Raw genomic sequence first — 25,594 nt, 5'->3', positions numbered from 1 at the left:
CTATTCTATAATTTTTTTTTGTAAAAAATAAATATAAATTAAACCTATTCAATAATTTTGTAAACAAATATTCCAGTTTATAATAAAAATATATTTTAGTAGCTTCTAAGAGCATCTTTATCGCGATCTTTAAAACCGTTTCTTAAGGTAATTGTAGTAACTAGGTAATTGCCCGCGCTACGCAGCGGGATTTTATTTTAATTTTTAATCAAATAATTTAATTTTGTTAATTTTGTTAATTTAGTTTATACTATAAAACTGTAACATAATATTTCAAATTATAGCTAACTCTAATATAAATATTTTACAAAATATCTTTTACATTTTAGATAGACAACATTCTATTTAAAGAGTTTCTATTTATCTTTCGTTAGTTCAAAATTTTGTTTGTACAATAGTTTTATAAATTATTTTCATACTTTTAATTTAAAAAAAAAATATTAATTGAAATGCTACACATTAAAAATATACATCAAAATTCAGAGAAGGTGTTTATTTTATTTATACAGTTTTAGCTTTGTTAACAACGATAAATCATTAAATTATTATATTTTTTAAATATTATTTTATTATATAAAATTCTTAAATATTTTCACTATTTATGTTTTACTATGTTGTATAAATTGTTTCCATTTATGTATTCTATAATAATTTTTGTCTCACTTTTGTTTTTTAGTTGAAGTTTTTGTTTTGTATTTTTTTATTTGTTAAGGTTCTAATTATGTCATTAGCTTGAAGATTTGTCAGTATAATTCTCTTATCTACTCACTATGACAAACATATGGTTTTTATTAAGATCTGCCGGTAAACTTTTCTTATCATCTTTGGTATCACATTAACCTTTTTCCCAAAATAAAAAAATGTATGATCACAATCGTGTAAAAACATCTCTTGCAAGCCTATACATTGTAAGAGTAGATAAATAACATGTACTCTAAAGAATTTTGTTCATCTTATCATATTTTTTTCACTCATGGTTGGATTTCCAGAGACATAAGACTGAAGCTTCAAAGAATTTTGTTCATCGGAACCTGAAAAAAAATCACAAATCGTGAATTCTCGGTGACCAAAATGGAGAAAGAAGAAGCTACAATTTCATCACTTAGCATGAAAAAAACTGCTTCCTTCCCGCATCAACTCTTCTTTAAAGTTATCAAATTCTTCGTAAGACATAAGAGCTTTGACTTTGTAATAGAACGATTCCAAGAAAGAAAGAATCCTCAGACTTGCAGTATTTCCATATCATATTTAGCTAACCCATTAAAAAGATAATCTTTGTTTCTACATGTTACTTGCATCGGTTTGAAAACTCTTGTTCTATAAGTGGGTTTTTCTCATTCTTGTTGATAGTACATAAAGGTAAAATATTGCTATCAAGTTCTTCCCCACCAACCTGGCCTGAAGTCAAATCAAGAGTGTTTTCAAACTAAGGAACTCTCAAAAGAGGAATCCAAAGGTTGATTAGAACATAAAAAAATAAGCAAACAATGCTACGAACCTCTCACTATCTTCTTCACATCAGTAGATATCATTTTTTTGTTTGCTGCAAGCAGGCATCTTCACCACTCTACATCTATCCGATGCGTTTATTCACAGCAAAGGTCAGAGTCAATAGTTGGTTCTGTAGTAAGTTTTTGCTTCAGGAAATCGGGTCTAACGCACACATTTCGTGGGTGGTTGTGAACGATAGTCTGTCTCCAAAAATATGAAAAACTGATCTTCTATAAACGATAGTCCGTCAGACTCTGTTATAGTCCGCATGTTGAATTAATACAAATTGTTTTTACTTGTAATTTTATGTTATTTTATTTATAATAAAATTTCTGATTTTTTATTTAAAATAAACAATATTTTAGTTATAGCCTTAAATTATAAACTATTTGAATTAGTAAATGTTTGAAGATATTTTAATAAATAATTTTATATTTTAAATCTCTAAATGATTTATAACTTCAAATCTTATTCGAAATAGAAATATCAAGTTTTTTAATGATTGCAACTATTTTTTTAAAGATTAGGAAAACCTTTTTGAACTCAATTTAATATAAATTCAAGAACTTATCTCCCTCCATTTATTTTCTACTTCAAATTTCATTTTAAATATAGATATAATTAAATAAAACACTGAACTTATAGAAACTCCCTATATGTTTGATTTGAAATGTGAGTATTAGTAATGGACAGAAAAGTTTACTTTGAAAATATTTTTTTAATTTTTTTTAATTCAATAGAAACTCACTGAATTGTTAATAATGGAAAAAGAAAACTCAAACATAAGAGGTCTATGTGTTAAATATTATATTAATATAAATATTAAGTTTTTAACCGATGGAATGATCCGTCACTTCTTGGTCTCGTTCTCAGTAGTAACTTCATCCATAGCTTGCTTCTTTACATCTTCTGTTTCATTTTTTCCTTTCCTGGGCAGTTTCAGAACCAAGACTTGAAGTCTGGAAAGTAGGAGCTTCTCCATCTTTTTTGATATTGTCATACATCTCTGGTTCATTTTCTTTGGTTGTTTTGTCTACAGTTTTTTATAATATTAATTAATATTACTGTCATTATATATAGTGGATGATGGGTTTATACAAACATCACCTTTGCTGTCATGGGATCATCGTTCGCTTGAAGGATTGAATTTTTTTTGGTAACAGTAAAAGTCTGGAAAGAAGCTTTGAAGTTGTACTCTGCAATCTTGACTTGGAAGTCTTTTTTTTGATCAACAACTTGGAAGTCCATTGTCTTTCCAATAATGTCTAGAAGACATTTCGGTACTTTTTGATGGTCGCGATTGTCTCCTTCTTCTCTTTCCTGTATTTGGCACAATTTTATATGGTAAAGTAATTTTTTGAATCTATTATTAATAAACTGTTGATTATAATATATAAGAACTAACCTCTAATGCAGTTATTTCTTCAGCAGTGGTGTGTGTAATCTTTTTTGCATCCCGGTCAAACAAGACGAACTTAGTTGTTCTGTCACCACTTTCAAATACTAATTCTATTCTGAACCTGATGTAGATGAATAATACTTAGACAACTAAATATGTGTTTTAAATAATAATGTAAACATGATGCAATGGAAATCATATCTTGCAACGCTAATTATTGTCTTTTGAGTACAATTGTTGCATATCAGAAATGTATCAGGAGAAAGTGAAGAACAAACCTTGAGACTCTTGATCTCCTCTAAAAGCTTCTGATTAGTTTCTTCAAGCTCATGAGCTTCATCTCTGCGTTAATTCAAGACACGGATTGCATCATCGAGTATAGCCGGTTTATCGGTCTTTGGAGTCCTCCCAGGCTCAAATCCATGAACCTAAAGACACAAACCCATTTTTTAGACAACTCAAACTACAAAACTAACACATATACTAATAAGTTCTGTAGTTCTCATTTAGCTTCTCCCTCCTCAATCTCTCACGAGAAGCTTTGGTCCCTCCTGGTCATACACAAGATCAAGTCCTTCCCCTATCAACAACCACCACAGATTCTATCAAACACAATCAAGAGCACACAAAGTTCAGAGGTTTTATAAAGCTAACCGCTTTCTGGAGCTTTCCTCATCTACATGTTCAAGTTCTTGCTTAACAGCTCCACCAGATGAGCCAGAATTAACAACTACTTTATCTTCCTGCACAGTCCCACCAGAGTTACGAAATTACCCTGGCTCTTGCGTTAAAAACTCCATTGTACGATGTCAAGTCTCCTATGCTGAAAACTTGTTCTGGATCGCTCTGTAGATTGACACCGTATGACCCAAAATCTGGGAAGGTATCTTCTTGACCAGGCTGCAAATCTACACCAAACTGTGTGTAATCATCGAGTTCTGCTCCATTGCTGCCGAGGTTTAAAAAAACAGTCATCTCTCTCATTCATCTATATGTTATGGACTAAAAAATAGATTAGGGTTCGTCAAATTAACATGAAAATACACAATTAATTTCCTACGAATTGGGAAAAACATAATCTCACAGAAATTGAATTGAACGCCTGAGAATTCGATAAATCAATATAGAAAAAGACAGAAACGAAAATAGAGATAGAGAACAGAGGAAAAGAAGAACCTTTGATCGAAACAAAAGATATCAGAGACGAAATCATCATCGTCAAGATAAGGATACATCTGAATCTCAAAAACACAGATTTGGAAATGCTTCGAGAGAGAGAGAAAGAGGAATCTCAAAGCATGACTTGGTTAACTGTCTATCTCTTCTCTTTCTCAACAAACGGAGAAGAAAACAAAAAGAAAAATATGACAGTAGAGCAATGACGTGTAGCGGCGAAATGATTTAATTGGATCTTCAAGTTTTTTCATTTAATGACATGTCATTTTCTTGTTACTCTAAAAATCCTACGTGTCAAAGCTGGAGAGAACTCTAGCCTTATTATTGTGGGGATTCATGTCACCAATCAAAACCAATATTACGAAGTTTTCTTTCTCTCTTACCCCTCTATGTATCCTTCAGAAAGATTGAAAACCTCTTTTTTTTGTTCTTCTGATCATATGATCGGATTGTTTTTTTTTGTTTTCAATTGAAATAAATCGGATTAATAAAGTTCCTATTTGGTTTACAACTAAACTTGGATGAGTCTTCAATGTCCTTTTTCCAGGGCTTGAAGATGAACTCCAGCCATCTTATTTAATCATTGATTTAAAATCATTTATTCATGTTTTATAATCTATCAAATTTGAAAATTTAAGAAAGTTGAAGTTGATAAATTCTAAAATCTAAGTAGTATGTCTTGGATTTCGAGTTCAATCATCCGTTCATAAGACTCCATAAAAATGATGTGAAATCTATTTAAAATACAAAAAAAAGTTTGAAAGTTGAATAATGTTTTTAGATTTTAAAAACTGAATGTAAATTATTCATCGAATAACACAAGATTTTAAAACCCTTCTCCTAGACATTCCTCAGGGTTAGAGGCAGACCACACCACCTCGGAAACCTTGATCGAAGGGTTCAAACCGCTAAAGCGGAAGAGATGTTCTAGTTTACACCGAACCTAGTTTATACTGAAGTGAGATACCCATGAGAAAAAACAATAGCTTCTCTGAATAGTTTGAATAGCCTCTTCTTTCGACCGCAAAGGCTGCTAGGTATACAGACCAGGGCCGAAGAGTCATACTAGTATGGGAAGGTAAGTTCAAGTTAGCCTGTAATTGAGTCAGTTAAAATAAAATATGTTTATCATAGCGCTTCTCTGATTGTTCAAGACATCTATTTTCAACTGAAAAACAAAAGAATACCATTTTATTCAATTTTTGCTAAAATAGTGAATGAAATTTCAAAAAGAATGGAGGAAATCTATATATTCAACAGTTTGAAGAGAAATAAAACTGTAACTTTTAATTCAGAGAGAAATACATTTACAATATTTAGTTCATGTATATATAGTCCTAGTTCTGTGGACACTGATGCTATACGATAGTTTCCGTGGGAAATAGAACGTTAACCCTATAAAAAAAACAAGGCATACTTTACCTAATTTTTTTTGTATTTAGTCGAAACAGTTATATAAACAAAATTTTCACTTTGATCCGCACAAAAAAAGAAACTACAAAATTGCCCCACAAAAAAAAATGTGGCATGGTCAAAAATATCAAAGGAAATATTCAAAAACTATTACTAATAGGCTTTATTAAACTATGTTTTATCTTTCAAGTCATCCTATTATAGGTCCGTGAGCCCATTTCATCGTCCTTTTCCCATATCAAACGCTGCACTTTAATGTCCATGAATTTCTCCAACACCTGATCTCTAAGCCCAGTATCATTAACCTCACAGAATCTCTCAGGCCAATCAGGTGGTTCAACGGGTCGTGTTCCCAAACCGGGGGCCCGATCTCTAGACCCGACATTCTCGTCGTTTTGCCAATCCGCCACGTAAGTCGCGACTCTCCTATAAAACTTCTCTTTGAAAACGTCCCACACCTGATACTTGTAGTGATTAATTACCATAACCTCCTTGTCCACGTCAGCAAACGTGAATCCATCTTTCAAGTGGAAATGGTGCACGACGTTGATCAGCGTCGCGTTCATCGATTCCGGCCTGAGTATGCTCTTGTGCCTCTCCGGTAAAACCACGCGGCAAGTGTATCCCTCCGTCACTCCACCGCGAGGCCGGTTTCTCAAACCCGACGGTCCGAAGCTGTGGCACGGCGTTCTGATTTCCCCGATCTCGGCGGAGGCAGTGTAGTTTCTGATGATGTTAGTTAGGGTTTCACCGGAGCGGATGTAGTAGAACTCGTCGACGTCGATGAACGCGATCCAATCGCAATCGTTTCTTGCACGGATCGCGCAATTGGAGAATCCGGCTTCCTGAGTCTTGATCCACGGCCAGAAATGTCGTGAGATGTTGTAACCGCGTCGTTCGAGATCCTTGATCTCTGCGATTATGTCGTCGTCGCTGTTGTTATCGTAGATGAACCACCGCTGAACGCCGATTCCGGCGTGGTACATCACCCACTCTCTCAGAACCGCGGCTGCGTTTCGCGTCATGGTGCAAACGCACATCTCGAACGGTTTCCGTCGCGGAGGACGAATGATCCGATCCGGTTGAGCGATCGATGGTAGCATACCGGTTCCTCCTTTGATTCTAACCGAAACTTTAACCGGCCCATGGGCTGATTTTGGGCCGTTCAACACAGTTAACGGTGTTCTACACCGAACGATCTCCTGCGCCGCAGAGATCACGTCTGATCTTATCAACCGGTTATGTTTCGCGAAATCCCAGCCGTACACGCACTCGTATCTCGCCACGTCAGCAATTTTCCCCGCCTTTAGATTCAATCCCTTGACGAAGACGACCGTGGAGTTATCGTGGTCGATCACGGCGTCGTAAACGAGCCAATCCCATTGGTGGATTGGACCAGCGGCAAGGTGATCATCTATCGTCCATCTCGAGATGGCAAGCGATATAGTGTAGCCAGGTGGCGTTTCGGGACACCGTACGATCTGGCCGCCGAACTTGTCGATGTCCACGGCCTCCGGTTTCTCCTTCTTCCGTAGCTTCTTCGACGAATCGGAAGAGAAAACGCAAATCAGATCGTCTTTAGTAAATAACCGAAGAGATGGAGGGTATTTTAGGAAAACTAGTGTCTGCTCAGGTAGTTTCACCGCTTCGCGAATCGAAACCGCGGGAGATAGCGTTGCAGCAGCATCGTCGAGGACCACCCTTGCCGTTGAGAAGCTTCTCATCGAACGTACCACCGGACGAAACTTCCCTGGGGAGATATTTAATTTCAGTTTCCGATAAATTTAATTAAAAGAAAAACGTTCAAATCATAATAAATATACCTCTGAAGACGAACATGGTGGAGAAGAGAACGAAGGAGAAGACAAACAGAACAACGAACCAGAAAAACAACCTCCACGAGACAACGACGTCGCTCCCGCATACACCACCGAGCTTCCTACGAATTTTCATCTCCTACGCCGCTGTTATCGCCGGCGCTGGCCGTTAAGTTATTGTAGAAGAAACTCTGTTCTGTGTTCCTTTTTTTTTCCGACAACAAAAAAAAGTAAGTAAAGTCGCTTCCTTCTTCGTCTCCTGCTTCTTGTCAGGCCCAACGAGAATATAGGATGATGATTAGCACAAGAAAAGAATTTTGTAATTTTCTTTATTTTATCTAATTTGCAATTTAAGAGGAAAAAAAAGAAAATAGTGTGTTGCCTGAAGAATATGAAGGGAAGTCACGAAACTTGGAGAACGAGAAAAAAGACGACTCACTAAAACTAATGGTCTCCGATCGATTTAATTGCTTTTTTAAGGAAACGAATTTGCTTTCGTCTACGGTTTGTATTTCTTTTTACTTCACTTTCTTTTGACGTTGAGTTTCAGAAAATTTCTTAAAATACTTCTCGTCAGGTGATTAATACGGAAGTTACTTAACTTATATATTTTTCAATTATTATTACCATATTGTTCTTCTATTTCATAAAAACTGTTACTATAATTTTTAATACAAAAATATTATTTTATATTTCTAAAGTAATTGTTAGTTATTTAATTTTAAACATATATATATATTAATTTTTTTTGAAAAGATTAATCTTGTTATTTGAATTTTTGAATCACATTTTTATTTAATATTAATTTAAGAGAATAATCTATTAAAATGAAATACTCAAACTTAAATAACAGAATAACCGCTCGATATGTCAAAAATAATAATAAATAAATATCTTACATATTTTAACATAACATTTATCAATTGATCATGTGAAAAAAAAGATCATGTTTATGTTTTAAAAGAATAGATCGAAATGTATTCATTTCTTAATAAAATATTTCAAACATGTTTGGTTAAATAGATGTAATAAATAAAAATATAAATACATTTTAATTATTTATGAAAAGTACCAAAATGATATTATTTGCTAAATAGAGAGATTATATTCTTGTCACTAACCGTGGAAGAATTTTTTTATACCTTTCAAATTTTATGCGAAGATACCTTGAGTGTATTATATACTAGGGCCGGACCCGTCCTGCGGGCGGGGTTATTAATCCAAAATAATTTAAATAGATAGAATAAATATCTAATATAAATTTCTATTATTAAATTTGATATATCAGTAGTGACATTTTTCAAATGCTTTATTGGGTTAAAAGTATACTATATATATTATTTATTTGTGCTTATATTATACTGTAAATTTTTTATCCGTGCCTATATTTTACTACTCACAAAAACTGTTAAATTTTTATCGATATTTTGTGAATTCTGATTAACTATTTATAACAGAATACAAATGATAACAAAAACATACGAAAAAATAGTTTTCAGAATGTTAATGTTAATTTTAATTTTAATAGTTGCATTGTATTTTTAATAACAATTATTAAATATTAAAAGGATGACACTATTTGGTTTTATTAATAGATATAATACATGTCATAGGAATATGCGAATGATCATTTTTTACTTAACTATTTTATGGGTGTAGTATTTCCGTTTTTTTTTAAATATTAATATTATAAAAGGATTACACTATTTGGTTTTATTAATAGATATAACCCATGACATCGGAATATGCGAATGGTCATTTTAACTTAACTATTTTATGGGTGTAGTATTACTGTTTTTTCTTTAATATTAGTATACTATTACATTTTTGTGCGTTATGATTATGCTTGATTATTTCATGCTGTATGGATTATATTTAATGAGGTTATGTGACGCACCAGCTGTTTTAGTTTTAGTCTTTTCAGCTTTTTTATTATTGTTTTTTTTTCCAAAACGGGTCTGTTTTTTTTTTCTGTTTAGAGCTCGAGATTTGAACTTAATTGACAAAAACGTGTGAATAAGAAGGTTATTTGCCTTTTCATTTGTTTTACGCATGGGATACCAATTTTATGATCTGGAAACTTGAAATATATTGTTACATTGTTCTGTTTTTTTTCAAGAGTATAATTATATTTATTGATAACTGTAGTCCATAAACCTATTTCTAGCATTCACATTCGGATCTGCTAACTAATTACTTTGAAATAACTAACCACAAAATTATAAGATTTCCTAAATACGAATTTGACCGATATAGAAAGACACATAATACGAAATGTGTCATCATTGACACACTCATAACATCCACAGAGGAAGTGACGAAGAAAAGGGAAAAAGGAGAAATCCAAAACACAGATATAAAATAAGACACCAAAGTACGTAAAATCCGAAAACATTATTAAAACTCAGAGCATGAAAACATAATTATCGATACTCCATCTCAAGCAACATGCGCCTTCTTATGCGAATTACGAACTGGCTCCTTTCCAGCATTCTTTGATGCCTCACAAACGCCCTTGCCAGATGCAATCTTTCCATGTCCTTTAGGGACATCTGGCGTATCGTCATCCCCTCCCTCCCCTCCCTAAAACAATCAGATTATTATACAACATTCCTAAGTTAATAGAGAAACTTTATAACGCACACATTATTGAGACACGTTGAATGACTGATGATTAACGGTGAAATTACACCACGTGACTCTAATTTGGAAAGTGTAAGTCTTGCCTTCCATGTCAGCAATGAATGGAGGCATCTTAGAGTCCTCAGGGTTGATCCCTTCTTCAGCCTTGAATACAGTCAATCTTACCTATAGAAGAAAAATTTTCCTGCATTTGTTTCCTTATCATAATAAACATGTGTTCATAATAAACATGTGTTCCTGATGTTGCGTTGAGCAACAAACGACCTACACAGCATAGCAAAAAAAATTAAAGGAATGTGATCTTACACAATATCACTTGACATCATATAAATGGAATAACAGAATACATCCAACCATCTTCGGATTTATGTTCATGGCAACAATCACCTTGGGATCATCAAGCATGTCTTCAAGCCTTTTGTGGAACGAAACAGCTTGACAGTTGAATAGGCTAAGAGTAACAGACACATCACTGCATATTTTCAGCAGCAACTATTATAACTAAAATAATCAAACAATTTTAGGAAAATCAAGAAGATCTAAAAAAAAAAAATTACTTTTCCAATTTGACTGTCACAATGACACGATTTTTATCTTCCGGAGGTTGACTCACGGTTCTCTTCACCGCACTGATCTCACCTATGATACCTACAAAATTTGAGATTGATATTAGGATGCTACATGGATAAACCGACATCAATCTATAGAACATATATCCATTATGCCTAAACAGACCAGCTAGATATAAAAATCATGTCCGCATAGGTCTGGTTCCGCAACCAGATTCCTTCTTCAGGCAAGAGATAGAAAAGAGAAGCCTACTCACATATTTATACAGATCCGGAGATACGATCGGTGCATTGAAGAGTCCGTAGTGGGCGATTGAATCAATTGGAATAAAGACGAAGTCATAACTTTGGCCGTTTTAGTCGGAGAAAAGAATCGCGAGCGTCATGCATCGCCGTCGCAAGAATGGAGAGACGACATGCAAATCGTGGATCAAGCCAAATTAGGGTTAGAGGGTTCATTCAACCATCTCGGGCCGAACATAACAACATATCAGAGCCCAATACGCGATAAACGTCGAAAGCCCATCATAACTCACTTTTAAATAAAACGCAGCGCAGCTGACGTGTCAACACGGAAGCAACCCTGTTTCCAGGCTGGAATCTGATGTGGCACAACAGGAGGGAAGCAAGCTGTATTTTATATAAATAGATTCACGTATTTACAGCTTTTATTATAACTTTAAAAAGGAAATCATTCTCCTTTCTCAAAAAAAAAAAAAAAATTCTCGATTTGATTTTTCCGACTGAGGAGTGATCGTGTTTAGGTAGTACTCAACCTCGTGGAAGGCCTTCAAAATCCAATTTAGAGCGAGAGAGAGAAGTAAGAGAGAAACCAGATCCTCTTTGGATTCCGGTGTACGGCCGGCGCGTGAGCGCGCGTGCCGTCGCCGGAGTCCGCCGTCTTTTAGAGAAAATCATCCGTCCATTGCGTCTTTCCCGTCTCCTCTATCATCCACCTTGTCTGAGCTCTGGTCTGTTTCCACTCGTGGTGGTTCTGGTTTTGGAGGTAAGACGCGGCTGTGGAGAGGTTACGGTACGGTGGAAGAGTCACATCAGTTGGGTTTTGTTGCCGGGAGATGGAGGCTCTTATAGCTCTTTCGACGCCGGTTCTTGTTTCCGAGAGGTGGAAGTTCCTGCAGCTTCACCGTCGTCGGCTCTAGTCGCCGGGAAGGGAAGGCTTTCACAGCTTCTCGTCGCCGGTTTTAAGTGTATTTTCTTCTTCTTTTTCTTTTTAGTTTCGGTTGCTAGGGTTTGGTCCCGATTATAGATCGGGTGGTTCTCTATGAAGTCTGCTCTTCAAAACTTCATTTATTCACCACCTCTTGTTTCTCACCTGAAACCGCATCGATTGACGGTGGTGATGAAGCAACTGTTGTTGGTTTCTTAAGGGACTTCGTAGGTCGTGGTTGGCGTATGTTGGTCTTGTCGGCCTGGGATCCGGATGAGATCGCGATGTGGTCGCAGGTTGCTCTCCGGTGAAGGATCTCAGGTGACGGTTGGTAGCTCAGAGGCGAGTTCGAGTTGGTGCGGCGCCGTAGAAGTCGGTAGGCCGCGAAGAATAGGATGGAAACCCTAGGGTTGTTGGATGTGGGCTTGAGGCCCAAGTTGTCTTAGTTTTTTTTAAATTCGGGCTGAAGTATTGGGCCTTGTTGTAATCTGTTTCGGATTGGGCTTGGACCCTTTTAATTAAAATATTCAGAAGGAAAAAAAAAAAAAAGGTAGAACTCAACCTCTTATCCTTTATCTTTGACTAAAGCTGGACCAGTAATCGTGGACGAATCGGCCCTTAGTTTACGTATACGATGCCGTTTCGACTGTTATAAAAATGATACAATTCAGCCCAAAGGGCCATAAATTGGGCCCGTAAAGCACCGTTAAGGCTTATAGCAGAGTGAGATGATTGGAGCAAGACTTGCCGTCTCAGGCGATCGCGGGAACAAGAAATGTTGGCGACTACGAGATTGATTTGCCGGCGAATCCACGGCACAAGCGATGTCACTGTTCCGAAACTTTCAGGATTCTCTATTGTATCTCCCAAATACGTAAGCTCTGCTTCGCTACGTGTTTTCTAGTTCGATAATGATAGCAGGAAGGAACCTGATTGTTTCGAATTAAATAAAATCTTGAAGGTTGAGGTAGAATATGCAGATGACACCAAGTTCAAATTCTCATCTGAGTTTCTCAGAGTCCATAGTCCAGCTGCTGATGGAAAGGTCAGATCAATCGGTGGTGACAAGGTGAATATTTTTTAATACATCAAAAGATGGTTCTAAAGGCCACGTGATTTTAGTGCACAAGTCTTTAATGTTAGGACATAGACTTGTGATATCTTGTCTAAACAATGTGATAGATGCCTATGATAAACACATCAGCATTGGATGCTGCTTTGTTTTTTTTTTTTGGCTTATTGTTTATGACCACTAGCTTGTTGTTCTTACTCCTAACGTGTACTTTGGTTTTATGTGGATTCTGGTAAAGACCAATTCCAGATGATGCTACGGTTACTAATAGGTTGTGTTGTTCCTTGGTGGGTCTTGGACAAAGATGATGTCTTTAAGTATAAGTTTAATCACTGCCATGATATTTGCTTCCAGTGGATGTGAACATGGATGTTCTTTGCGTTACTTATGGCTAATAGTTGTCACTTCTTATTGACGGTTCTTCTTTTTGGAATCGCAATCTCTTAAGTGTCTTAGCAATGAGCCTCTTTTGTCTTATGGTTACTTACTAGTCCGTTAATTGTGTGACTAACAAACATAGATTCTAAACGAACAAAGCCTTGCATTCTTTAAGCTTTACTCTTAACACTGTTTGACACCAAGTCTTGCTGGTTTTGTCATTTGGCCTAAACATCTACGTTTTATTAAATCAGGTGATATCTGGAAGGCGGTATGTAGGAATCATGTCTGCAGATCCGGTGGGAAACTATGGGGTAAGGTAACTTACAACTCCCGCTAGCTCATTATAACTTAGCCGTCAAAGATAGGGTAACTTTTGTTTTATTTTGGCTTATAAGTTGATGAATCTTTGTTTGAGAAAAACAGGTTAGTGTTTGATGACTTGCATAGAACAGGGATATATCCATGGGATTATTTCTACGAGCTTGGGAGCAATAAGTTTGGTCTCATGAGAAACTATATCAAGACTCTCCAAAAGCATCGTCTCAGCCGTGAACCTCCTCCTCCGAGAAGGAAATGATTAATGTGTTATAAAACTTTTTTCAAAGTGTTTTGATAAAATCTTTCTTGTGCAGAAACATGTAATCTTGTTGCCTTGTTTCAGAGTCACGGAACACAAATAGTCCTAAAAGCTGGCCTTTTACTCTTTAGTTAAAATTATATGGGTCTTAACAAAGTAGCCCATCTAAACCTGCATAAATGGTTCTATGGTGTTAGTTATTAGGTCACATTCCATATCACATGTTGGCAGGTGTTTGCTCGTGCGAGACGTTCAGCCCGTACTAACTATCATGCGTGAGCGCTGCGTGACTTCATTATATACATTGGACTCCTAAGTAAAATCAGTCTCATTTGGCGTGTGATTATAAAACCACGAATATTCTGCAAAATGTCAAACACACTAAAAATATATAAATAATATATTTGATCTTTTCTTAGTTTCAAGTCTTCTTGCATATATTATTCTCATATAAAGAAAAGCTTTGTAACTTTTTGGTGTAATATTCTCCATAACTTTTATATTAAGAGTTTTTTTACAATTTAATGGAGTACATCAACTTTTATATTCTCAATTTAATGGAGTACATCAACTTTTATATTCTCAATAACTTTTATATTATTTCTTATATTAATATAGTACATCAAGTTTGTTTGGCAAGTCGTTTTCTTATGTCAAATCAGTTTTATATATTTGAGCTATCAGACATTTCCTTCACATATTTTTGGCATAAATTATCTTTTTCAACCCATATTTTAAAATTTAATGGACTGCATATACTAAACTTTACAGAAAAAGTTAATCATCAGTAACCAACTCAAAACTAAACAGCTTTATACATACAACAACCATTAACTAAAACATAAGAGAAAAATGAGATATTCTTTATTAAAATAAATTTATTTAACTTAGAACTCTACCAAATGATCAAATAAGTTATAAATAATTATCAGATAACTTACAAATAATAAATTATAAGTAGTAAATAAGTAATTAGTATTCCATTTAGCCAATACTTTCTTGACAACATTTAGCCAATACTTAAAATGACAATTACTAATTTCCACAAATTAATTACTCTTATCCACAAATTAAGTACAAATCTAAAATTGAACTATGTGTATAAGCTAAATCTATTAATAAGTATATCGAAAATATCAAATACTGAACTTCTGTTTACCTCCGGTTACAAAATATTATTTTAATTAAAAAGTTTCTTTAACAATGTTCTAAAAATTATTAGGTGGTAACTAGGTGTTTTATAGAAAATTAACGACTAGGCGGATTCTTCATAATCCCAACGAGGCATATACATTAGTAAATTATTGATTTATTATATACTAGGGTCGGCCCACCCTACGGGCGGGAGGTATATTCGAAAAGAATTGAAGTAGTTTGAGTAAATAATTATTTTAATTTTTATTAGTTAAAAATATAAATATTAGTTAAATTCTGTACTTGTTTTTTTAAGTCTAAATAAACTATACTATTTTGATAATTAGTTAGATTTTCTTTTTTCTTTGGGGTGGCATTACATCAGTTCTTGCTGAAATAAAGTAAGGACAATTTTAAAGTTGAGATTAGTCTTTGACAATTCATATCTATATGTGTAGAGAGGGAAGATATACATACAAGTCTTTAGCTGATTATTTGGATTCATTGTTGCATAACTATGTTTTCTATTTTTCTCAATCGTCTTAGCCACTCTACTGATTTGTTATTTTGTTCTAAGTTTATTTTTCTCATTTTCATCAAATTAAATAAAACATTATTGGTAAATATTTGTTCTAGAAATACATTTATATAATAATATTATGATATAAATATAAAGCAGAAAATATAATATTTTAAGTTAGTCTAAGGAGTATAAATTTATGTTTAAATAAATCTGATTTCTAATCATATAAATTAATTTTTTATCTAGGATAAATATAGTTATATCGTTTTTGTAAAAAACCCGATAAACCGAAAACCAATAGTATATAAACCAAACCAATTTAGATATAAATCCAATATGATAGTTAATTTTTATAAATCAAAATATAAAAAATGAACCGAAACTGGACCAAAATCCGGATTGAACGTGCTTAGATAGAGGCATTAGAAGGAATCACTGGTTTAACAGCCCAATCAGTAGATATAAATGTTAAATTGGTAATAAGTAGATTAAAATAAAGACCCAAATATGAAAACATGAATAAATTGTTGAAAATAAAATTTTGAGGTCGAGCGCGAGTTTGTTATGTTTAAAGATTTTTTTCCTATCAAGCTTATTGAGTATTTTAACATTTTGTTTGTCATCCTATTGATTTTACTTGTGTGTTCCTTTATTTATGTTGATGTTTTATATGGCTTTTTCATGATTAGTAGTAACTTCGCTCGCGCCAAAAAAAAAGGAGTGGTACTTCATTATCACATTATGTGTCATGTTTTATTATGATATTTTTTCTACGCGCGGGATGTAATTCAATTTTTCGTTTTTCTGGTTTGCATAATGTTGCTATTGGTAATTTTTGGCGATAATATTTGATTGTCACGACATTTAGTAGAATGGTTATGATGCAGTTTATTCATTTTGTTAATCCTGATTTGTTTAAATAAGTTGTTTTGACTCTATGATGCTTTTGCGGAAACTGATGTACCGACACTATGGTTTAAGTTGTGGAACAACGTCTTCTACGTTATTAACATCACTATTTTAAGCTTGTGAAGGTATTAGCTTCCTACAGTTATTTATGTAACCAACCTAAATATTCCCTTTCTATATATATAATCCGAATTATGTAAATGTATTGCGGTAAAGTAGTTTTAGTATCACCAAAAGGAAAAAAAAATATGAGAACTTATAAGTCATATCTACATTTTTTAAATACATATTTTGCAAATATTTTCTCAGCGAAAACAACCTAGTGTGATTTTTATATGTAGAATCAAGTAGTATGAAATAAAATACTAAACAAAGGATTAGTACATAGAATACTTTAAAGAAAATTCATAACATTGAATTGGGAGGTTTTAGTTCTTGAGCCCAACACATCGAATCGTCCGGATAACAACTCCTTTGTGAACTGTCTGCCCATCTTGGAAAGATAGCTAGATTCATCAGACTTTCTCAACCAGGACTCATGTCGGGGTGGAGATAATGTTAGATCTTGGATTCAGTGGCAGTAAGAGATTGACCATCTTCAGTCTCAGCTTTCTTCACTTTATTTGCCTTAGTATCTAAACAAACAAAACCACCATTCTTAATTGACCCAAATAGATAGGAAAATACATTTCTGATCATTGAGAAGCATGCAACTATGAACCTGAGCATGACATAGTTGAGCCAGAGACCCATCTTCATCAATCAAGTCAATCACTTTGTTGGGAAGAAACATATCACTATTCAATCAGCTTGACAGTGGAAGTAATACTACCTGAAAAATTATTCTAACTGTGTTTGATCTATCCTATAATTTAAGCGATATAAACATATGCCTTATAAAAAAAAATTGGTATAAGGTTTCTATTAATTCACAAAGACTATACCTTTCCCATCTCCAGATGAACATCATGAGGATTTGATCTGGACAATAGGATCTAAGATATTTATTCATCGTCAATCTCCATGGCTGTGGAGTAGTGCTTGATAACAGAACTTGATAGCAATTTAATGCCCATCTCCTTGTCTACACCCATAAGCTTGACACCACGCTTCATATTTCTTTGCTTCCCAGAACGGCGAACCTCGACAGTGGAGGTACAACAGGTGCAGCCTTCAAAACGGCGAGGGAAACAGCGGAGTTAGCCATTTTGGAAAGTTTACAGAGAAAAAACACAAAATCAGTAGGAGAATCTGAGAGGAAAACATAGACAACGAATAGAAATCCAACGACAACTATGACGAAAACGCGATCAAACATGAGATGCTCGCCGGAGTAATCATTATTTTTTAGAATTTTTTTTTTCGGTGAGGAGACTTACATTAACATCGACGAAAAGCATATCGACCCACATCAATTCACCACCACGCTTAATGTTCCTCGCCTCCCAGAACCGGAGCAGTCTGGCCTCCACGAAGGAGCTGCACCGGCCGGACTTCAGGTCGGAGAAGAAGACTCTGGTGTTAGCCATCTCGAAATAATAGAGGATTAATGTAATACTTTGTAAGGGAGGATGAGGTGAAGAGAAGAAACTTCACACCTATATATACTACAACTCGGAACTTAGGATCCACGAACAGCATTGAAGACGTCGCGTTGAGGGGTATGATTAGATGAGAGTAATCACCGTCTTTAAGAAGCCGTTCATGCGCAAGAATCTGGATCGACAGTGGAGGCTGCAGCGCCGTCGAAGATGGGAGAGAGAGGTTTGTTTTTTTTTTCTACGTTTCTCGCAAATGAATTAGGGTTGCTCCCTCATGTTGCACCCGGGCCGATAGTAGATGTAAAAGTAACAGGTAAAAGCCCAAACACACACTGTCAGCCCAAGAGGTTATCGCTTAAATGAAACGACAATTCTGCCTGCGTTTGGACGCGTGTCGCGATGACAGGAGCCGACTTTCCAGCCTGACGATGACGTGACTTCATGGGAGAGAAGAAACATTTTTTTATATATAAAGATATTATATATTTTTATAACATATCAAATTAGATATACAAAACAAAAACATTGGACAAACTTATAGATTCGTAATAACATTATTGCTTAATTTAATATATATAGATTTAAATCGATTTATATCAATTTAAACCAATTTAGAACAATTAAAACCAACTTAAATTGTATAAATCAGATTAAAAAATCGTTTTGGATAGGACAGACGAGCCTACCCAATTTTTACCCCAAGTTTTAGAACCTTGATCTTGAACAAGAGCCAATTAATTTGGCTTTGTGTTTTAAATCTCATCTTTGTGGTTAGTAGCAATTTAATTTTTGATAGAATACACAAAATATTCTAACAACATGATCTCATTACAAACATTCACATGTGTTTTTTCTAGCAGCTCATTGACCTCGGTTCCCAGTACGACGCAATCTTTCGTATTGTGACTTTTGATGCTTACCTTCTTAGACTATTTGATGTTTTATCTTTTGATGCACCTGTTTCCTTTGGTAGTAAAAGTTGTATTGATATAGAGAAAGGAGTAAGTTTTTTTTTTTGTGAAACACATAGGAAATAATAAATCATTATATACATTATAAAAATCATTATAAAGAAAAAGAGAAAGGAGTAAGTAACGTTCATTATATACATAGTATCATGGATTTAATTCTTCCCCATTTTCATCGATTTGATTTTCATTTTGATGTCTTAATTAATAAAAATCTGAAAATAGAACGTTTCATGATAAATAAAAATATGTAAAACTTAAAAAAGACTCGAAATGAGCGAAGACCAAGTTTACGGAATTTCTTAGTTTTTTTTTGTTCCTTTTGTCACAAGAAATTTTACTTTCGTTCCTTTCGCTTCAATTCTCAACCACTTCAATTCAAATAATAAATCATTTTCCTCAAAGTTTTTATAATTCTAATCCCATTTTTCATTCCTATCCTCAAAAAAACACTGAGATTATTTTAAATTATTGAAAGTGTTGATTTTATCTTCTCCCCTTGCTCGTGGGACCCGGATCTAAAACATATTCTTCCGCACCTCATGTTAATTAGGAGGCTAGACAGAAAAATCCCAGTTCCCTTTCAACGACAGAGAGAAAACATTTCCTCTTTAAAATTTTGAATTTCAAGAGACGTTTATTTGACGACAGAGAAAACACTATCCACCCACACACAATTTTCTGGAGCTGGAAATAGAAAACAAAAGCTTTGTTTTTTCCATAGAAAGATTGATCTGAAGCTAAAGAAGAAAATGGGAGAATCTGCAGTTCTAGCTCATTCGTATTCCTTCGCAGCTCCTATTACCCGTTCTGATTCTCATGAGGTTCCCTTCTCTTTTATTTATACGATTTTTATTCATTCCTCTGTTTTTGTGATTGTAACGAGAAAAAATATTCAAATGAAACTGGGCTGCTGTTTATAAGCTTTCTAGTGAATAAAAATTATACCTTTATGATGAGCATATGGATTTTTCCGGGAAAAACAGAACAAAAAGTTTTGTCGGAAAGTTTCAAAATCTGTTATTTCTCTGATTGCACAAAGAAAAGCTTCTGTCTTTGTCCGTTACAAAAATCTCTCTTTAGAAACCAAATAAGAAGGTTTCCAAATTTGGATTTTGAAATCTTCTGATTTTTTTTTTTTTTTTGCAGGATAACACGATCCCTGCGCTTAGCCAATCGATATCCTTTGGGAAGTTCATGAGTGAGGATCTCGAATGGGGCAAATGGTCTACCTTTTCGCACAAGAAGTACGTTGAAGAAGCTGAGAAGTACTCTCGTCCTGGCTCCGTTGCTCAGAAGAAAGCTTTCTTCGAAGCTCACTACAAGCGTATAGCCGAAGCCAAGAAAGCTGCAGCGGAAGAACAACCAACGGTCACGCCTGCCGAAGTTTTGCTCCACGCTTTGGAAACACAGCCTCCGTTGAGTTTGTTACCAGAGGAAGAACCCCTCGAAAGGAGAAGTATTCATAACCATGAAGACGTTCTTGTTGCTGTGGATGATTCATTAGAAGAGAAGAAGAAGCAAGATGAAGAAGAGGTGGTGTTGAAAGAGGATTGCTCTGTTGATGAAAAGGAGAAAACTAAAACAAAGAAGAAACCGGTGTTTAGATTGTCTCTGGAGAAAACAATCCCTCCTGCTAAACCTATAGAGATTGCTCCATCAGAGAAAACAAGGTTTGTGGTTTCTCTCTATGTAAAGTAAAAACACAAAATTTTATGCAAATTATTTACTCTTTTTGTTTTTTCTGATTGTTTTTATTTACAAATGCAGTGAAAGACATCAGATGATTCAGAGTTCAGGGGTTCAACGCCAGAAATTCAGTTTCTTGAAGTAAGTCACACTCTTTGTTTCATCCGTATTGATTTGTCTTTCACTGGTTTTGATTAATGTTAATCTTTTGTTATTATAAAATCCAGCTGTTTCATTGGTAATTCTAAAACTCGAGATCAGAGTCAGAACATGGTAAGATTTTGTTTTGTTTATCAAGTGAATTATCATTGGTGACATCAAAAGAAGAGATGTGTCTCATTTTAATCGGTTGCTTGTGATGCAGAGAAAGACGGAGAAGAAGAACCAAAAGAAGAAGCAGTTCATGTGTCTTTGTTTGAAACCAAAGACTATAAGAGAATCATAAAGGAAAGCAAAAAGAAGCAGCTTAAAGAATACAACTTTGAAGCAAGCTCTCTACACAAATGGCAAATGGGAGAAATAAAAAGATTTTGACTTCATGGTTCGATCAAGCTACTTAAAGTGATTAAACACGGAACGATTTTATTACCGTAGATGGCACCGATTATACTCTTTTATTACCAATTTTAAAGAGTCTGAGTGCATTAGGAAGAAGAAGAAGAAGAATAGCTTCTTTTGTTTAAGTCCTTTTGATCTCAGTCTCCTTATGTAATGAAAGAACAAGTCCGATTCTTTTTGGTCTGAATATATTTATCTTTAAACTAGCTCTTGTTGATGAAGAAGGTATTAACTTTACATAACGATTGATGTAAACAAGAATAAAATTACATTCACTTGAATTTGCAAAAGAGAAAAAAAAAAAGAAGCTGATCCACGTGAGAGAGAAACATCATTATTACTTTCTTTATTCAAACCAAACACCAACCATCTTCTTCTTGTTCATCGTCATCTAACACATGTTCCATCATCATCATCCCCACATCGTAAAAACTCGTGTTTTCATCACCATCCCACGCACCACCACGAGACCCACCATCTTCTTTGTCGCTATCATGTTCATTCCCTCTCTTAATCGTTTCAACTTCAGCTTCTCCTCCTTTGTAGTCTTCACAATCAAGATCAGATAAACCGTTGAGATTCAAAACGGATCTCGGTCCGGTAATGATCCGACAAGTCAGGAGTTTGTAGCTGGATGAAGGGATGTCGTTTGATCTCAGCCAATGCACCTGGCCAGACCATATTCTCCGGTGAGCTCTGGTCGGTTTGGATGGCAATTTGGTAAACAATGCTGAGGATGTGGATGAAGTGGCAGAGTTGACCAGCCTTGGATTAAGCGGCGGCGGTGGAAGAATCCGGTAAGTTCGGACAATACCATGTTGCCGACCTTCTCGTCTCATTGATTTTAAGAAAGAAGGAAAGAAAAAGGGAAGGACTTTGAATTGGAAGTTAAGCTTGAAGGATAAATAAGCCTAAGGGAAGGAGCGCTCAAACACACATTTAAAAGTCTTGACGTAAACATCCAAAAGAGTAGTTTGTAGGTCAAGTTAATGAGTTGTTGTTTTATAGATAACGTGCATTATGTTAAATCATTTGAGTACTCATTTATCTTGAAATGATTAGGCAATAAAAGAGTGATGAATTAAAAAAAGAAAAAAATATTTGATTCGAGGTTGTTGACATTATAGTTCATACTTGGCACAAGTCATTAATACCTAAATCGAGCTGTAACAAATAAAGAAATGGGCCAAAGCCAAGAAGAATAAGGAATGTAAAGAAACAGAGAGATACAAATTTGTCCTTACAAAGCTCAAATCCGGCAACACTGAACACAAACCGGAGGCTGTACCTCTATGTTGCAGTCACAGCAAGATGTTTCACAATCGTTGTTGCAACCTGCATCATTCATGAAGTATTAACAACAATATAAAACCATGTAAAACTACAAGATCATGTTCTCTCAAGTTCCCTTATTCTTGTTTCCAGGACTTGTATTTTGAAGATAAACTAATGTTCTTTGTACCTTTCACAGTAAAAAACTGAGACTTCTCACGTTCCTTCTTAGAACTTCGTAAGAGCTGCAGCTGTTTGGTTCCTGGAGCAACATCAGTTGCTGTGCTAATAATGACCAAAGAGACAAAGAACAGCGCTAGATTTGTAGGTGACATCTTTCTCCGTTTGTGCCAGTACTTGCAGATCTTTTCTATGGCTAAGCTATGTTATAATCTATCACGTTATGTTCATGTGTAGACTTATACATGTAATGTTTTTATAAAAAGACAATGCAGATAAAAACACAAAAGAGTAGATGATAAGTAGATGAAATTTAAGTTTTCTGCAGTTTTATTATTACTTAAAAAAGAGTCGAGTTTTCCAGCAAGATACAATCACAAAGCTCATCTACTTGGCAAGACTCTAGCCAACAGAGTTTTTCCACAGGTTGCTAATATTCGGCAACAACAATACAAGAAATGAATCCAAAATCAAAGACTTTGTGAAGTAGACTTATTAGCTTTTAAACGGTAAACTGTTTAGACCACGACAAATACACATCAACGCTGAAGTTGCTTGATGTGCGCGATCTGTTTTCCCGGGTTCAAACCCTTAGGACAAGCACGAGCACAGTTCAAGATCGTATGGCAACGGTAAAGCTTGAACTCATCGTCAATTGCCTCAAGCCTTTCCTTAGTGTACTCATCACGACTATCGCTTATCCACCTACACATCGAAAGTTCAAAACTTCATCTAACAACCACATAAACGGATACAACCCAGCTAACAACAAATACATATACTACAAATCCTCCCAACCATCTATATACTTATATTCACATACCTGTTGGCGTGTAGCAAAGCGGCAGGGCCAAGGTAAGACTCAGGGTTCCACCAGTAACTAGGACAAGAAGTGCTACAACAAGCACACAAGATACACTCATACATCCCATCAAGCTTAGCCCTATCCTTCTTACTCTGCAGAATCTCCTTCCCAGGCTCAGCCGCCGGGCTCTTCCTCTTCAGCCACGGCTCGATACTCTTGTACTGATTATAAAAATTAGTCATGTCCACCACCAGATCCTTGATCACGAACATATGAGGCAGCGGAGTGATCGTCGTCTCCTTGGCCCCGTCGCCTCCTTCGATCTTCGTCAGACACGCGAGCCCGTTGCACCCGTCGATGTTCATCGCGCACGACCCGCAGATCCCTTCTCGGCACGAGCGGCGGAACGTGAGGGAGGGATCCATCTCGTTTTTGATCTTGATGAGAGCGTCCAGGACCATGGGGCCGCAGTCCTTGAGATCGATCTTGTAGTCTTGGAGCTCGGGCTTGCTAGGGTTGTCGGGGTTCCATCGGTAGATCTGGAACGTCTTGAACTTCGATGGTTTCGATGGTTCCGGTTCGGTTGCGGATGACGTGCAGAATCGCGATGGGATTAGCCTCGCCGATGATGTGGCTAATCGCGACGGTTTGGTTCTAACCAATCTTCCGATTAAACCGGACGACATTTTTTTTTTCCGCGGTGAGAGAGACAGTGGTGGGAGACGGAAGCGAGTTAAACGATGAAGATTGATTATGTCTGAAAATTGATTTTTTTTTTTTTGGCACGATATTAAATTTATAATTGACGTTGCACGGGATTACCTACGTGTGTACATTTTGTAGATGTGAGGCTTAGCTTCGTCTACGTAGAAGAGCCGTAGATCGTTTGGAGAAGTAACTCTTGGAGACGTTGTGACCGTTTATTTTGGATACCGACTTAGGTTGATCGTGGCGAGCTCCCCACTGGATATTTTCAGAAGCGCGTGCTTGTCTCGAGGAAGGTGTTATCTAGGACGTGGCTTATGCTCATTGGATGAATGAAAAGGAGGAGCACGGGGAAGCAGAAGTGCGTTCCGTTTGGTTAGAAAAGAGGAACACTTTGTGTAGTTTTTTTTATAAGTACTTTTCAGGCCAAGAGTGCAATTACCTCATAAGACTACTAGTACTATATGACATGAGACATTCATAAGTGTATTTTTCAGTGATTTGTCTTGATCTTGCATTGCAATAGCATATGATGTGGAGAAGAAAACATCATATAACGTTGAATAAAGTTTTGAAGAAAAAACATAGTTAAGTGATAGTGAAGCAACAAGTTATTTGGTTAGACAGGAAACATTCGCAATAGTAAAAAAGAGATACAGGAACAATTGCGGATTATAGAAAACTAGGCTAATGACTATGATAAATACAGAAATTAAGAAACTAACCATAACAAAAAATAGATGTCTATTTATATAATAATGGTCATTTTACCTTTTACCATTTTTTCCTTTCACATTTTTAGTTATTTTTATTAGTTTATTTTGTTAACCATATTTCTAGTTTTGTGTATATGTACGTGTGGCTTCAACCTTATTAATTTCATTTCCCATAGCTATTTCATGTTGAGAATTGTTCCTTCATCCAAATATTTTGTTGTATTATGCTTTTAAAAGAATTTCAAACCTTTTCAGATTCTAGTACTTTAAGTTGGTAATTTAGGTTGACGACCAGTCAATCAATCAGTTCCCTATGCAATAGATATGTTCAGCATTGGATATATCCTCTTTTATTAATTCGTTGGTGGTTTTCATCTTTTTGGAAATGAGAATAATTGTGAGAAATTACTAAGAACCTACCAAATTTGTAGTAAATAAATCATTTTCTCATCACTAAGAAAATCATTAGCGGTTTGCTGGACTCTAATCCTAAATTACGGTAACAACATTTTCTTGTTTGATTCAGAATCTTTTTAACAATTCCAATCTCTAATGTATTTTATCTTCACTGTGCAGTTCTACTGCATCTGATGTGCTTAAACATCCAATATCTTGGAGGATAACTAATAAGATTCAATTAGTGACCTTTTCACTATTGGACGTTACTATCTAAATAATCTTACAGCCACTGAATAAAGAATGACGATTGCATTGGTTAAGCAATGATTCAACAAGGTAGATGCAAATGCCTTGAATTCAATGGAAAGCCATTACTATAACGACAATGATTTTGGCCACTTGTTGTGGTTCTTCAGGAATTGTTGATGTCTATACACCGGAAATGAGGTGAGAAATGTGAAAAAAGGAACAGTGAGAGCAAGTGAAGAT

At 35.3% G+C, this 25,594-nt stretch overlaps 5 protein-coding genes and 3 long non-coding RNA genes across 10 annotated transcripts; 2 read left to right on the top strand and 6 right to left on the bottom strand.

The window, feature by feature from the left end:
* Positions 1-2,180: 2,180 nt before the first annotated feature.
* Positions 2,181-4,227, bottom strand: LOC130510576 (uncharacterized). 2 transcript variants are annotated; one of them, XR_008944263.1, is made up of 6 exons: positions 4,067-4,227; positions 3,545-3,878; positions 3,169-3,470; positions 2,897-3,011; positions 2,599-2,811; positions 2,181-2,524 (listed from the first exon to the last, which is right to left on the bottom strand). It is a non-coding gene; the product is annotated as an uncharacterized LOC130510576 (long non-coding RNA). The 2 variants fall into 2 exon arrangements; XR_008944262.1 differs by having other exon boundaries at positions 3,545-3,839.
* Positions 4,228-5,517: 1,290 nt separating this feature from the next.
* On the bottom strand, positions 5,518-7,722 carry LOC108849713 (glycosyltransferase family 92 protein RCOM_0530710). The gene is made up of 2 exons (XM_018623305.2): positions 7,303-7,722; positions 5,518-7,229 (listed from the first exon to the last, which is right to left on the bottom strand). Exons 1-2 carry the CDS (start codon positions 7,430-7,432, stop codon positions 5,665-5,667), a joined length of 1,695 nt encoding a protein of 564 aa, XP_018478807.2. The 5' UTR covers positions 7,433-7,722; the 3' UTR covers positions 5,518-5,664.
* Positions 7,723-10,302: 2,580 nt separating this feature from the next.
* Positions 10,303-10,925, bottom strand: LOC130511603 (uncharacterized). Its single transcript, XR_008945099.1, has 3 exons — positions 10,766-10,925; positions 10,497-10,587; positions 10,303-10,411 (listed from the first exon to the last, which is right to left on the bottom strand). It is a non-coding gene; the product is annotated as an uncharacterized LOC130511603 (long non-coding RNA).
* A 1,466-nt stretch (positions 10,926-12,391) lies between these two features.
* Positions 12,392-13,882, top strand: LOC108833538 (uncharacterized). Its single transcript, XM_018606949.2, has 4 exons — positions 12,392-12,550; positions 12,638-12,745; positions 13,381-13,445; positions 13,553-13,882. Exons 1-4 carry the CDS (start codon positions 12,452-12,454, stop codon positions 13,704-13,706), a joined length of 426 nt encoding a protein of 141 aa, XP_018462451.1. The 5' UTR covers positions 12,392-12,451; the 3' UTR covers positions 13,707-13,882.
* Positions 13,883-16,506: 2,624 nt separating this feature from the next.
* LOC108833539 (uncharacterized) lies at positions 16,507-18,087 on the bottom strand. Of its 2 annotated transcripts, XR_001946711.2 has the most exons (5): positions 17,871-18,087; positions 17,652-17,765; positions 17,217-17,443; positions 16,994-17,104; positions 16,507-16,907 (listed from the first exon to the last, which is right to left on the bottom strand). It is a non-coding gene; the product is annotated as an uncharacterized LOC108833539 (long non-coding RNA). The 2 variants fall into 2 exon arrangements; XR_001946710.2 differs by having other exon boundaries at positions 17,652-18,087.
* Positions 18,088-19,201: 1,114 nt separating this feature from the next.
* LOC108851880 (protein WVD2-like 7) lies at positions 19,202-21,234 on the top strand. The gene is made up of 5 exons (XM_018625355.2): positions 19,202-19,605; positions 19,931-20,454; positions 20,552-20,611; positions 20,698-20,743; positions 20,835-21,234. Exons 1-5 carry the CDS (start codon positions 19,534-19,536, stop codon positions 20,913-20,915), a joined length of 783 nt encoding a protein of 260 aa, XP_018480857.2. The 5' UTR covers positions 19,202-19,533; the 3' UTR covers positions 20,916-21,234.
* Positions 21,235-21,243: 9 nt separating this feature from the next.
* LOC108829601 (uncharacterized) lies at positions 21,244-22,707 on the bottom strand. The gene is made up of 2 exons (XM_018603230.2): positions 22,491-22,707; positions 21,244-22,363 (listed from the first exon to the last, which is right to left on the bottom strand). The coding sequence occupies exon 2, from the start codon at positions 21,865-21,867 to the stop codon at positions 21,379-21,381; it is 489 nt and encodes a 162-aa protein (XP_018458732.1). The 5' UTR covers positions 21,868-22,363; positions 22,491-22,707; the 3' UTR covers positions 21,244-21,378.
* An 80-nt stretch (positions 22,708-22,787) lies between these two features.
* Positions 22,788-24,060, bottom strand: LOC108829599 (succinate dehydrogenase [ubiquinone] iron-sulfur subunit 1, mitochondrial). Its single transcript, XM_018603228.2, has 2 exons — positions 23,304-24,060; positions 22,788-23,185 (listed from the first exon to the last, which is right to left on the bottom strand). The coding sequence occupies exons 1-2, from the start codon at positions 23,969-23,971 to the stop codon at positions 23,020-23,022; spliced, it is 834 nt and encodes a 277-aa protein (XP_018458730.1). The 5' UTR covers positions 23,972-24,060; the 3' UTR covers positions 22,788-23,019.
* Between the last annotated feature and the right edge of the window lie 1,534 nt (positions 24,061-25,594).

The sequence above is a fragment of the Raphanus sativus genome, chromosome 4 (assembly GCF_000801105.2).
Source record: "Raphanus sativus cultivar WK10039 chromosome 4, ASM80110v3, whole genome shotgun sequence".
NCBI lineage: Eukaryota > Viridiplantae > Streptophyta > Magnoliopsida > Brassicales > Brassicaceae > Raphanus > Raphanus sativus.
This window is presented reverse-complemented; position numbering and strand designations above follow the sequence as displayed.